Source organism: Punctularia strigosozonata (genome assembly GCF_000264995.1).
Source record: "Punctularia strigosozonata HHB-11173 SS5 unplaced genomic scaffold PUNSTscaffold_14, whole genome shotgun sequence".
Taxonomy (NCBI): Eukaryota; Fungi; Basidiomycota; class Agaricomycetes; order Corticiales; family Punctulariaceae; genus Punctularia; species Punctularia strigosozonata.
The window spans coordinates 428,038-441,493 of NW_006767446.1; the positions used below are offsets into that span (position 1 = coordinate 428,038).

The 13,456-nt window shown below is 55.0% G+C and overlaps 4 protein-coding genes and 1 non-coding gene across 5 annotated transcripts; 3 read left to right on the plus strand and 2 right to left on the minus strand.

Annotated features, from left to right (window-relative positions):
* Positions 1-35: 35 nt before the first annotated feature.
* PUNSTDRAFT_t92 lies at positions 36-130 on the plus strand. Its single transcript has one exon. It is a non-coding gene; the product is annotated as a tRNA-Lys (tRNA).
* A 3,487-nt stretch (positions 131-3,617) lies between these two features.
* On the plus strand, positions 3,618-4,826 carry PUNSTDRAFT_137869 (uncharacterized protein; the record flags this gene model as incomplete). Its single annotated transcript, XM_007387528.1, has 4 exons — positions 3,618-3,653; positions 3,700-3,726; positions 3,935-4,110; positions 4,163-4,826. 4 exons carry the CDS (start codon positions 3,618-3,620, stop codon positions 4,824-4,826), a joined length of 903 nt encoding a protein of 300 aa, XP_007387590.1.
* Positions 4,827-5,408: 582 nt separating this feature from the next.
* PUNSTDRAFT_116082 (uncharacterized protein) lies at positions 5,409-5,977 on the minus strand (the record flags this gene model as incomplete). Its single annotated transcript, XM_007387529.1, has 3 exons — positions 5,409-5,549; positions 5,608-5,784; positions 5,846-5,977. 3 exons carry the CDS (start codon positions 5,975-5,977, stop codon positions 5,409-5,411), a joined length of 450 nt encoding a protein of 149 aa, XP_007387591.1.
* A 952-nt stretch (positions 5,978-6,929) lies between these two features.
* PUNSTDRAFT_75235 (alpha/beta-hydrolase) lies at positions 6,930-8,501 on the minus strand (the record flags this gene model as incomplete). The annotated part of the gene is made up of 2 exons (XM_007387530.1): positions 6,930-8,027; positions 8,079-8,501. 2 exons carry the CDS (start codon positions 8,499-8,501, stop codon positions 6,930-6,932), a joined length of 1,521 nt encoding a protein of 506 aa, XP_007387592.1.
* A 173-nt stretch (positions 8,502-8,674) lies between these two features.
* Positions 8,675-11,149, plus strand: PUNSTDRAFT_137872 (MFS general substrate transporter; the record flags this gene model as incomplete). The annotated part of the gene is made up of 11 exons (XM_007387531.1): positions 8,675-8,789; positions 9,043-9,263; positions 9,324-9,451; positions 9,517-9,756; positions 9,817-9,914; positions 9,968-10,270; positions 10,326-10,429; positions 10,498-10,617; positions 10,675-10,779; positions 10,839-10,889; positions 10,958-11,149. 11 exons carry the CDS (start codon positions 8,675-8,677, stop codon positions 11,147-11,149), a joined length of 1,677 nt encoding a protein of 558 aa, XP_007387593.1.
* Between the last annotated feature and the right edge of the window lie 2,307 nt (positions 11,150-13,456).

Consider the following 13,456-nt stretch of genomic DNA (forward strand, 5'->3'; position numbering starts at 1 on the left):
AGATCACATATTAGTAATACGTTGCCTCTGGGAAGGCCCGTGTAACTCAATTGGCTAGAGTGTCAGACTTTTAAGGCCTACCTGGTCAGCAATCATCTGAAAGTTGCGGGTTCGAGCCCCGCCATGGGCTGGCGTTTTGACGTCTTACCGGTCTCTACGCTAGAGAGCGAGTGCCGTGCATTTCAACATATTTTGCCTGACGCGATGCTCAGCCCGTTCCAAGAAAAAAAACATTTCGATCATTATGTCACAGCGTCCATGCAAACCCTTCACAAATACTATAATCGTACTCGTACATGATAAACCTCAAACCTGGCTCACGGGCTCGTAACCCGCCCGGCTGCTGCCCCGGCCCAAGCCAAAGCCCATCACCCAGCTCTTCCGCGTGGTCTTCCTCGACCCAACACCATGGTCCTCCTCCGCCTCCTCGCGCTCGCGCCGACGCTTCGCCTCGCGGAATCCCTCAAGCGGGACGTCGTACAACCTCTCGTACTCGACCCCAAGCTCGCGCCCGGCCGTCCAGAAGTCCTTGCAGTTCCCGATGAGCCCGAGGTCGAACGGGTTCGCGGCCGTGCCCGCGCGCGCGAGCCCGTCCGCGGCCTTGCCCTTCGTGAACCGGTCAAAGCCGAGGATCTGCATCAGGAAGCCGCCGCCGCAGAGGCCGTGCGAGTGCTTATGCGAGTGGGCGTGGGCGTGCCCGCTCAGCCCGCCGTCGACGCTGTCCTCGCCGACGAGCTGCTCCTGCCCAGCGTGCCCGCCGTGCCGGTGGCCCATCTGGCCCGCAAGACTCGCGCCGCCGCGGCCGCCCATGAAGCCGTACCGTCCGAGGTTGGACACTTCGAGCGTCGTCATTTGGCGCGCGATTTGCCAGTATTGAGAGGCGAGGAGGACGACGGTCCAGGAGAGTTGGAGTGTCGCCCAGGCAGTGACGGCGAAAAAGAACGTGTCGTATGCAGTGATGGCGCAGAGGTTGGTGGGGAAAAGGCATGCTGGCGAGACGGAATTGGGGTCGCCGAGCGGGATGGTGCCGAAGTCTGAAGTCGACGTGAGCGTATCGTCCAAAGGTCAGAAAGTCTTGACTTACAGGAGAAGGCGAGGTAGTCGAAGGTGATTATGCCAAGGACGAGGGTAGTCACAAATATGACGAAGTGTCTGTGGTTGTTGGAGCCGACTAGAAATATTCTCAGAGAAGATGAGAGGGTCAGTGGAGCGGAAACATACCACAGTTCCAGGTCCATGGGCAATGACTGAGGGAGAAACGTGATGAGATGATGAAATTCGGTATGAGGGGTGACCTACTGATCATGCCGGGCAACACACTTGTCGCAGATACGGCAATGCTTCGATCTCAACGGACGGCGTGCCATACAGTTGATGCAAAAGGTTTGCCCGTTCAGACGTCCTTCGGAGGCGAGGTCCTCGATGATCTGCGCATGTAACAATCCGATGAGCATGACCCTCGTAAACTACGGGGACGGATCGCCTCACCGATTTCAGCTCCGCATCGCTGGACGGTTTCGGGCACGAGCCTGGGTCAAGCGTAACTGAACGGAAGAAGTTATATGAGCTGAGGCCAAAGGAGAGCGCAAAGATGAGATGCGCTAGCGCATGGTATTCCGTTTCTGCAGGAAATGGTAGATTTGAGCAAGCTGACATGAAACGTTCGTTTCTCGTTTTACCTTGAACCAAACGGGTCAGCCAGCAGTACGCTACCCAGACCATGGAGCCAAAGATGATGCCAGCGAAGTAGGGGCTTTGCGTAACTTCGTTCGTGTAGGAATGGTTGTTGAGGAGAACGCGCGATACAATCTGGAAAAGGAATGTTAAAACATAGTAGCGCTCAAACCAAAGTACTGACGTGGTGCATGCCAAAGAACTCGGCCATTGCAAGTATGATGCCGGTATACCATGGGAGAATCGTAACAGTCATGAAGATTATATAGAGAAATACTGTCGGGATGAGGAAGATGACGACTTTCGTGTTGCGCTAGAGAACGGAGGGTTAGTTGGTGCCGTATGCCGGTAAGGTTGGGAGAGCATACATCGCTGAGCGGCCGAGCTTTCTTCGTTCCATCCTCGGTCATACCACCCTCCTCCAACGCCCGCCTCCACGCTCCCAAGCTCTTCAGCTCCACCGCCATGTCCCTCGCCGTCCGGCCCTCATTATCCTTCGCATTCACGTCCGAACCCTTCTCAATCAACCGCCGGATGCAAACCCTGTTCCCTCTCACGACGGCCCAATGGAGCGGCGTGAGCCCGGAATCGTCCCGCGTGTTCGGGTTGGCGCCGTGCTTGAGCAAGAGGTCGACGCTGAGCGCGTCGCCCTGGTATGCTGCCCACATAAGGCTGGTGTGGCCTTGCGAGTCCCGTACGTCGACGTTGATCGGCTGGTGGAGGAGGTATAACAGCGGCATGATCGAGCTTGAGTGCGTGACGAGATGGAGCGTGTTGTAGCCCTGCGCATCGCATATATTCGGGTCCGCGCCGTGCTGAATGAGCAGCTGGATCACGTAGAGGTAGCCGTTCCGCGCGGCCCACTGCATCGGGGTCGCGACGAGGTCGCCGCCGAGCGCATCGACTTCGGCGCCTTGTTCGAGCAGGTAGCGGCATGCGCCGATCTGGGCGTTGATGGCCGCCCAGTGCAGCGGCGTGATGTTTTGCTCGTCGCGGTCGGTGGCGGATGCGCGTCCGGACTCGATCAAGGAGCGAATGGTGTCGACGTCACCGCGCTGGGCCGCATAGAATATGTTATCCTGGATTCATGAGTCAGAGAAGTAGCTTGTGGGTGCAGATACGACAGTGCACGTCACCTCCTGATCTTGAGGTACCTGGGCTGGCTGACTGAAGGACATGTCGGTGCCCGCAGCGGTGGTCGCCGTGACCGCCGTCGCTGAGGGCGCTGCTTTATTCGCATTACCGGATGTCGTTGCTGGGTCGTCCATGGTCGTTCGTAGTTGACCCTCGGTAGACGACGTATGAGGGTGAATGTGGTGGGTATTAGAGCGGTAAAGCGCCCGGCCGCAAGTGCATCACCGCAACGGCGGGCAGGCACAGTAAGTATGCTGTGTTTCACAGCGTTACGTAGCGTCAGTGTCGGTCGACAACAGCCACGTATCAGTGCGCCCAGGGGCCAGTTCTTAGTTTCACCGCTCGAGCTCTAGTACCACGGGCTTTGACGCCAGTTCTCATAGCCTCCGTCATGTTTATACGATGCTCTATGTCGATGCCGATATCGCAGAAAAGCCGATGACCACGTTGCGAGCACTGACAGTTTCCTCATACTCCCGGGCGGCAGGCGTGCAAGATTGTGGAAAGTTTCCTCACCTTGTACAGTTTCCCACTATCCTACGCTACAAGACCTGGATCACTGCGTTTGTGGAAAAACGCTCGTTGAACTACGATTCCAACAATACATGAGGGGCGGGAACATCAAGCTCGGGCCTCAGTTTCTCATTCAGTCTTCAGTTTCGTCGTTCGTTGTATCCCGCTTCACGCTTACCGAGATCGAGGGAGAAGAGCGCACGCTCAGCTGAGGCGCCATAGATATCACTAGTAGGCAAAGCCAGCTATCTCCGCATAAGCACTGATGAACCCATATTTGATAGGTCTATCGAAAAATGAAGACGGTGGTGCCGTCGCCAGATACCGTCAACGTAGGCGTGGGCAAATGAATACGTATGGGTCGTCTGACCATTACAGCTTTCCGCCCCCGACCACAGCTCCCGCGTAAGACAGCCGAATAAACCGAGACGGTGACGGCTGGGTGGGCCGCCTGGCAAATTCGGGGCCAGGAAGCCATGATCATGCTTTACTCGTGAAGTGTATGCCAATCTCTCACGCGTTCTCTAGCTAACGTGGACGCAGGCACCGGGCCAGAAGATATGGAATTGGATTTCACCGGAACCCCGCCACTTGAGAATGCCCTCTTTTATAGGACCCGGCCGCTGCTATCCAGTACTTCGCCGCTGCGCTCGACTATTCCTTTGGTCGGATGCGTCTTCGCCTTCTACACGCGCGCCACCACCTGCAGCTACTGTACCACGCCGTCCCGCGCTCGCTGAAGGCCACAAGGCCAGACGAGGTTACTCTTTCTGAGGGCTTGCTGGATGTGTACATTCGTGCTATTGCCATCATACCGTGGGTTGCTCTGGTGCGGTTTTAGCCTTGAAAAGCGCCTCGCGGCCCTCCAGGACTCACGGCAAATCGCCATGGATGCCGCGATCCGGGCAGCCCACCTAGGCAAGCTGGACCCCGCGGCCGAACTCTTGGAGCAAGATCGTGCCGTGTTTAGGGCCCAGGCGCTGCGTCTGCGCACGCCTTTCGATGACTTGCTTGAGGAACTGTCAGGCCTACTTCGAACACTGGCCCGCGCGCTCGAGGGTCTGGTAATTGTGGACTCCGGTCGGCCCTTGTCAATCGAAAAGGATGCTGCGCTGCGTCGGACCCGGAGCGAGGGGTTTGAGCAGCTGATGGTTCAGATCCGAAAGTTGCCCGGCCAAGAACATGTCCTTCTCCCTGTGCCGTTCGCAAAGCTCCGCGAGGCCGTATCTGGTGGACCCGTAGTGGTCTTGTTAGCGGGTCTGGAAGAGTGCCGCGCCATTGTCATCGGAAGCCATGAACCTCCTTTACATGGGCGCCTCCCGGCGGCGAACCGGAAGAACTTCGCTCTAATCCCGTCTCTCCTCCGGCGTTTTTACTCCCAGAAAATACCGTCGTGTTTTTTGTCCCGTGCCCCGCCATCGCAGTTTGTGAAGCGTTGCGCCGTGTCCAGCGGGAAACCCGATATATCACGTCTCCGCCCGTCGCGCGTTAGTAACAAGGGATGAGGCAGCTGAAGACGACCAAGACTTGATTCGATGCAGTCGATGGTGCATTCCTGGACGGCTTCCGCGAAGATAATGTCAAAGATAATACAGACAAGGACGAAGATCAGTCAGACAATGCTGACGCCGAGCGAGATCAAAAGAGCCGATGTTACGGTATCACGGCGCATTACCGTAGCAACATTCTCGTCATATCGAACCCGTGTTAACAGCCAACAACGTGGTTGGACGCTTAGGCGGTGTTCGGTTCAAGGTGACTGAGGTAAGTCACCCTGATTTAATACCAAAAAAGGCAAATCAGGTCTCAGTTGAGTCTGGTAAAACTTCCAGATAGAGTAACACTGTGAGACACACATGCCATAATTAGTAGCTTTGGGTCGCAAAAGACAGGTGATTCACTTGAGTCACCGGTGAACCGAACACCGCCTTAAGAACATTCACGTCTTCCGTAGACGGAACCGTGATATCTGACATGCAAGTTTCGATTAAGTATCTCCATTAAAGCATGCAATGTACGGTGTGTAAACTGAGGGAATGTGGATGATTGTTCTGGAAAAATCCCGAGTCCTCTCGCTTCGAAGTCCCTTAGGACGACGTCTGAACCTTGAGGTTAACGTTGACGCCACCCTGAACGTCCACCGGGCTACCATCGGTACCCGAGGTAGGGTAGATGATGTACATGATCGGGGTGTAAGTCGCGCCATCGACGTAGGAGGCGTGAGGGATCTGTTAAGCGCGTTAGTCAGCTCAGCTCGCTCCCTACGCCCAATCGACCGATGCGTACCGTCACATTGGTCACGTCGAAGGGAGAAGCGGAGGTGCCCGCAAACTGGTGCCGCGCGAGCAGGATCGGGGCCTCGAATCCGTTGTTGTTCTGCACCACCTCGAGCTTGTACTCAACCCACTCAGGGACGATGCCGCGGCTGAAGGAGCAGGTGAAGTCCGCGGTGATGGTGACATCCTGTTGGGAACGAAGTGTCAGAGATTCGGTTCGGGAGCGGAGAAGCTTGGTATGAGCTCACGTCACCGGGAGCGGCAGTCGAAGGGTTCGCAGTGGCAACACCGAAACGCGCCGCCTCAGCGCAGGACTGGGCGGTGACGATGGCGGGGGCAATGGCGGCGAGGGTCACAGCGAGCATGGTCTTGAACTGCATGGCGGTAGTGAGAGGCGAGTTTCGAGACTGTCTAGGGAGCGTTTGAGTTGGATGGAACTTGCTCCTCTGTGTTAATGCATCTCACCTTTTATATGCTTGCAAGGCGCTTGGTCGGTTAACTTACGTCCGTCATCACGGCGGGGATTGATCCGGATCCTAGGTTGCGCTCATGTCCGCCTTCGAGCGGCGTTCATACTCCGCAAGAACCTCGTCTTGCAGCCTTCTGCAGAGGGTGTCGACTAGTCACAAGCAAGAGAAGCCAAAAACCCCCAAAGGCATTACAAATGGCGATGCCGAAATCCCAACACTGTTACCTGCCACACCATCGGATCTAGCTGCGCATGCTGGGCACAGAGCAAGAGTGCCAATCTTTGTCAAACATCCAGTTGGTCTGAGATTCTTAAACGAGCTTTCGCCGTGTGAGCTGGCAGCATTGGCACATATGATATCCTCAAAAGGCATGTCTAGAATCGTCTGCTCAGGCGCACGGTTTCACAAATCGGGCAGAAGCGCCGAGCTGAAGTCAACATCCGGGAAGCGGCTTTGCTATGCTGTGCGTAAGATGTAAGCAATGATATGTCCGGGAGAATGCAGGCCAGTCAGAAAGTTGCTAGTCGATGAACCTCGCGCGGCTTTGCACCTGCTGTGCATTGGTCGTGATCCTAGAGGGTTACCGGTCGAGATGCCCAGTTCAGTACCGACTGAGAGCCAGCAGTCCGCACGCTCACCTCAGTGTAGGGCAAGGTTGATGATGTAAATGAATATCCAGCGTTCGCAAGACCTACAACTCGTTCCGAGCAGTGTTGGCGACCTGCGACGGATATACATCGTGTGGTTGCTCCAATGCGACAGTCTCGGAATGTGAGGATCAATGGTCATCAAAATTGATCATGCTATGCGAGTATACCTAGCGCCCTGATGGATTTTCTGCACACGACCTGAGGTGCGCATTTCAGGTTTGAGCGACTAAAAAGGGCCGGATCGCGTCTAAAAACACTGCGGGCTTCTCCACCATCGGCAGATGACCCGTCTCCGGTATCTGCACCAGCCCGACGGATGTAGGCACACTCGCGACGTACTCCCCCATGGCCGCCGGCAACGCGCCATCTTCAGCCCCTACCACGAACAAACCAGGTACCTGAAGCTCGCCCAGCCTCCCTCTCAGGCCGTAGTCCGATAGTGCGCCGGCTCCGCTCTTGAACCCTGCCAGTGGAGTCTCTGAGATTTGACGGCGCACGTCATCCAAGGCGGGGGGCGACGTGGATACGGAAGAGGGAGTGAACCACCGTTGGACGGTCGAGTCGGCGAGGGCCGACATTCCCCGCTCCTCTGCGAGCTGGACGCGCTCCGCCCAGGCCTTGCTGTTTGCCGGTGAGGAGGCGACATTGCAGTCCGCCGCGACGAAACAATTCAACCTGTCAGGGTGGCGCAAGGCGAAATTGAGCACAGTGACTCCGCCCATGCTCACCCCGATGACCGCATGCGCTTTGGAGACACGAATGGAGCGGAGCAGCGCCGCGATGTCGTCGGCTAGGGCGTCAAAATCTGCGGGTACGTCCGGTAGCAGCATGGAGCGTCCGTGGCCGCGCGTGTCGTAGCGCAGGAGGCGGTACTGTGGAAATTGCGCCTTTATGAGGTCCACGAGCGCGTCCCACATGCGCAGGTCCGTCATGAGCGAGTTGGAGAAGACGAGCGTTGGCGCGTCGGGATCCGGGTTTCCTTCGAGAAGGTAGTGAAGGCTGGTACCGTCGTGCGACGGGACGATGGAGTCGATTACGGGGGACGTGCTGAGGTCGCGCGCGCCCGGGGAGAAGATGTAGGAAAGTGCGTAGGTACGGCGGTACGACGCGCGCACGGTATTCATGACCCGCGTGCGCCAGGGTGTCGATGTCGCGCGGGCGTGCTCTGGCCCATCAAGGCCGTTGTGGGCGCGGTAGTCGTGAAGGGCGAGGTGCTTGAGTGCTGGGGTACCTTCACCAGTTGCCGAGAAGAGCTTGAATCTACGGGTGCGCTGCCAGCCAGGCACTTGAGATAATAGGTCAATGTGTTCCTGTTTTGTCGATGAGAGGGGGTAAGGAAAGGAAACGCGGATAGTTTGTACCTCTTCATACCATCGGTCGAAATCCTCTTCGTGTTCGTTTTCAACGTCTATAGCCACCGCAACGAGTATTGACCCAGGCTCCGGCACCGCCGTTCCTCTTGACGATACCAGTGTGTACATTCTCCTGTCGAGGATCTCTATTTCTTGTTCAATAACACGGGTCTCCCGCTCTGAGCGTGACTCCCTGAGCTGCTTATATGACTCCTCCTCCAGTTTGTTGACGTCTTCGATGTCGTATGTGGCTAGCCATTCCGGAGTCTGACCGTCGTTGGCCTTGTATCGGTACCCGTTACTGAAATACGGGAGGCACAATCTAGCCGGTCCGTGTTCGTTGTTGTACCAGTCATGGAACTCGGTCTCTGACTCCTTGGGATGCGAGAGCACGTAAAGCAAAGCCTGCGGATCGACATGGGTGATGGTCATGCCGACGATAGGGTGCTGCATAACGATGAGAACACAAGCGGGTGGAGGATGAGAAGAGAAGAGCAACTTTGGGCTGCACAACCCGGCCCGGCCGGTATTGGGACCGCGCCGGTTCATACTACCTACCTACCTACCTACCGCCACTCTGGGAGAACCGCGATCATGGGACCACCATGGCCGCCTCGTCCTGGGAGTTCAACGCAGCCGTCACGCCTCGTCTACTCGCCGACAAGCTTTCGAAAAACTATATGGAGGCAGGGCAAGGAACACCGGGACTAGCTCGAGAATGTCAAGGGAGGTTACACACCACCAATCAGTACGGTTTCGAGATCCACTCATCAGCGTGATATGTTTGGGCTAAAGTTGCTATTTTTAGACAGCTCGTTTAAACTTGATGACCAAACAGCATATACAAGCCTATTCCACTGATAGCCTACCTTGGGAGCCGAGAACCACCCCGTGCGATGAGCTCCGGAGGTCATTGGACCAACTATGAAAACGGGCGGCCCGGGCCGTGTCATCTCACGAGGATACCATGCAGACCGCCAGGTTTGCTTGCAAATATCTCAGGATGCTTCTCCTCGACAGTACAACACTGAAGCTAGAGGACCGATGGACAAGGCCAATATTGAACTCATCGATACTACCCCAGTCGGCGAGCAACAGGATGGCCCGCCGGCAGTCGAGAACGAAGTACGAACATTGGATCCTCTGCCTTCCGATGACCCCAAGGACCCGCTCAACTGGCCATTATGGTTGAAGGTGCGTCTGGCATTGAGCGCCCCTTCCCTTCTCGAAGTTGAAACCTGTGTCCTCTTTCAGATTGCGATCTTGGTGCAGGTGTCTATTCTTGCAGCACTCGGGTCGTTGAACGTCGCCATCATCAACCCTGCGTATGTACCCTTAGCTGAGGAGTTCGGCATTGACGTCGTCGTGGCATCCTATCAAACGTACGTGCTTTTCTTCCACCTCCTGAACCTGATCTCGACCTGAACGCCGCTTCCTGATACCATAGGACGATTCCCATCGCGATTAACGGAATTGGCCCGTTCATCTGGGTTCCTCTAGCAAATGCCTACGGCCGCCGCCCCGTCTACCTTTTCACCACCGTCTTGGGCTTCTGCTCTGCCTTAGGGTGCGCGTACACCAAGAACTTTTCGCAGCTGCTCGTTGCACGCGTCTTCAATGGACTCTTTCCGGCCGCGCAGACGCTCGGAGCGGTGACAGTCGTGGACCTGTTCTTCCTCCATCAGAGGTTAGTAGCTGATTGTACTCGGTTTTCCCATTATTCGTGGCGCTAATAATCGCGCGCCAGGGGCCGGGCGATGGGGTTCTGGGCGGTCATGCTCACTAACGGAAGCCACCTCGCACCAATTATTGGCGGACTCTTAGGCCAGTTCCTTGGATGGAGATGTACGACCTCGAGTTTCATCGCGTTGTTAGCACAAATTGATCACTTACCGCAGGGTGTTTCAAGTTTGCCGCCATATTCAACGCGTTCATGCTCCTGACCATCACGCTCTGCCTTCCTGAGACCCTGTACGTCCGTCAACCATCGTCGAAAGCGCAAGATGAGGCCCGCCAGCATCCCGGCCCTCTGACGTGGAAGGTCTATATCTCCTGCCTTCGACCGTGGAGCCGTTATCCTGGGAAGCACCTGCGCCTCGATGCGTTCGTCGTACCGTCCCTCAAGATGGCGCGGTATCCGAGCGTCTTGTTCCCCGCAGTATACTATGGCGTCCAATACGGTTTTGCGAGTATTTTACCCGGTACGCCATCTTGCATGTCCAGCATGACGGCGATTCAGGACTCATTGCGCCGTAGCCGTGACCGTGGCTGCGATCTTCAAGGCCCGTTTCAACTTCACCGTCTTGCAGACGGGTCTCGCTTATGGTCTCGCGTTACTGATTGGCGGGTGTTTGGGCGAGGTAACGTGGACCCTCGCCAGTTTTTCTCCACAATATTCCACGCTGACTCATACGTTTTCACACCCCAGCTGGCGGCAGGCATGGTCGTCGACGCCATCGTTAAGCGCGAGATGAAAAAGCGCCCAGACGGTCAGGTCTACGCCGAAGTTCGGCTACACGCGATCTGGACAGGTGCAATTCTGGTCCCCGTAAGCGCTTCCCATCTATGATACTTTGGCGTATGTCACTGAACGCCCTCATGCTAGGTGGGGCTGCTTATCTATGGCTTTTGTATCGCCAACGCTGGCGTCCACTGGGCGGGTGCGCTGATGGGCATGGGCATCGCATGCTTCGGGATCCAGGTGATCACGGTGAGCCGAACGCGCCATGAAAGACCGCCAGCATATCCGATTGATCGGGTTCCTCCTAGACAACGTGCTACACCTATTCCATCGACTGCTACAAGACACAGGCAAGCGAGGTCAGAGACCACTTTTCCCTTGTCTTTCCTTCGCCATCTGCGCAAAGATGCTGACTCGCCCGTCGCAGATATCCCAGCTCTTCAATGTTCTTCGGCAAGAGTTCGGGATGACATTCGCGTTCTACGCCGTTGATCTCGGGAACCGGATTGGGTACCAGTTCGAGTTCTTGATGTTCGCGCTGCTCGGACTCGTCGTTTTTGTACCCGTCGTGGCTCTGATGTTCAATGGAGCTCGCTGGAGGGCTCGTTTACAGGAATAGCATAGGTGAGAAATTTGGGAGACGACGTCGCTACAGGATCCACTGACATCTTATGCCTGCATTCTACTATACACGCAGCTGACCATGAACGGGATGTTGAAATACCTCCCACTTGAACTCTGATTCCGCGAACAAGTTCGTTATCAACAATAGCGCGGTAAGTGTATGTAGCAAGGTTCCCCGCACCAGCTCACTGACAGACTGCGCAAGAGGTATATTTCCGGTGCGGAAAGACAAAGACTTCCTGATTACGACATCACTTGCTACTTTTACTTCGATCACTCACGGCGGGACCTTTCGCTCCATTGTCCCCGTGGACTGTCTGTACCCGAATCCGGCCTGCTTTTCTGAGACCCATACGGAGGATGTCATTCATAGTATGCACATGCAAAAACCTCCCACCAATGCAGATGGCCATCGGTTGCTGTTTCAGTGGTTTCTTTGGACTTGTGAGGAATGTCGGCCCGAATAGCCAACGTCTTGCTGCTCACAGCTGTCTTTCTGTGAGCGTAGAACCAATCTCGTGCGAATAAGACGTACAAAGGCAATCTGGACCATTTCGAAAAAAGACTGTCTCTACATGGCGACATAAGTAATGCAGCATGTGTCTGCTCGCTGACAGGTCTCTGCCCGATACTGATAGGAGTCACTGACGATGGCGAAGGCTGACTCCATTGTTCATCTCGGTGAATACCTTGCTGGTGGGAAACAGGATTTGCACGTAGTAGTGGAAGAGGGGCAAGCTTTAGACCCACAGCCATCTGGCGACTCCAAGGATCCATTGAACTGGCCTTTGTGGTTGAAGGTACAGCACCCAGAATCCCTTTCTTTCAGACATTGATATGCTCCTCTTAGATTGCGATCCTGGTGCAGGTATCGATTCTCGCAGCGCTGGGGGTGTTGAACGTTGCAATCATCAACCCAACATATGTACCTTTGGCCAATGAGTTTGGCATTGACGTTGTGACGGCTTCGTACCAAACGTATGTGCCATTGAGTGCCTCTCATCTCACCGCTATCACTGACTCGGTATGACTTGTGATTGTGATTGGAGGGTCTCACAGGACCGTCGCCATTGCAGTTAATGGACTGGGACCTTTCATTTGGATTCCCGTGGCTGACACGTATGGCCGCCGTCCTGTCTACCTCTTCACCACCTTCTTGGGTTTCTGCTCGGCCCTCGGGTGTGCATACGCGAAGAACTTCTCGCAGCTGCTCGTTGCGCGCATCTTCAATGGGCTTTTCCCCGTTGCAATGACACTCGGTGCTGTAACGGTCGTAGACCTCTTCTTCCTTCACCAGAGGTTGGTACTGTCCTGACTTTGTGCATATTTGACCCGTGACATTCATAGCGTTTAGGGGCCGGGCGATGGGGCTCTGGACAATCATGTTGACAAATGGCAGTCATCTTGCGCCTATCCTAGGCGGTCTTCTGGGCCAGTTCCTCGGATGGCGTTGTACGAGTACCTTTTTCTCTGACAGGGACGCAGCTCAATGTTCTGCTCCTAGCGTGTTTCAGGTTTTCAGCTATCTGCAATGCTTTCATGCTGCTCGTCATCACATTTGGCCTACCAGAGACATACTATGTCCGATGTACAGTGCTGCAGGAGGGCTCCTCAGGACGGTGTCACGCGAACTGTAGTGCAAGTATGTAGTCACACAGTTGCCTAGGGTCCCGGTCTATCTAAGTCGGGGATGACCTAGTTGAATCAGGAGAAAGAAATGGACCGCTTGAATGTATTCACTTAAACAGAGAACTACGCTCTGTCCCTTTGTCTGTACTGGAAATCTGTTCCCACGCTTATGGGGAAGTCACTGAGTATGTCGTTGGTCTTCTGGAAGCGTCTTGTCGCTTCAACGTATCCTATTTCCTATCTTCTAGAAGCGTCTTGTCGCTTCAGCGTATCCTAATTCCTATGTCGTATGTCCTGGAGTGATACTTAGATCTATTGCCTAAGTCAACACTCAAATAGCTTCCTAATTCCTATGTCGTATGTCCTGGAGTGATACTTAGATCTATTGCCTAAGTCAACACTCAAAAGCGTCTTGTCGCTTTAACGTATCCTATTTCCTATATCGTATGTCCTGGAGTGATACTTAGATCTATTGCCTAAGTCAACACTCAAATGTCTTCTTAATCTTGCTCTTGCTGCTTAATACTAATAGAGACTGATCTACAGTCTCCTGTGATCGATCTTTGATTCTAGGTGAAAGTGAATTTATTTTTTCGAAGGGCTCGTATGCCCTCCTTTTATGCTAATTTGGCCAATACCACTCCATCCAATCAGATCACAGGCTTACTAAGCG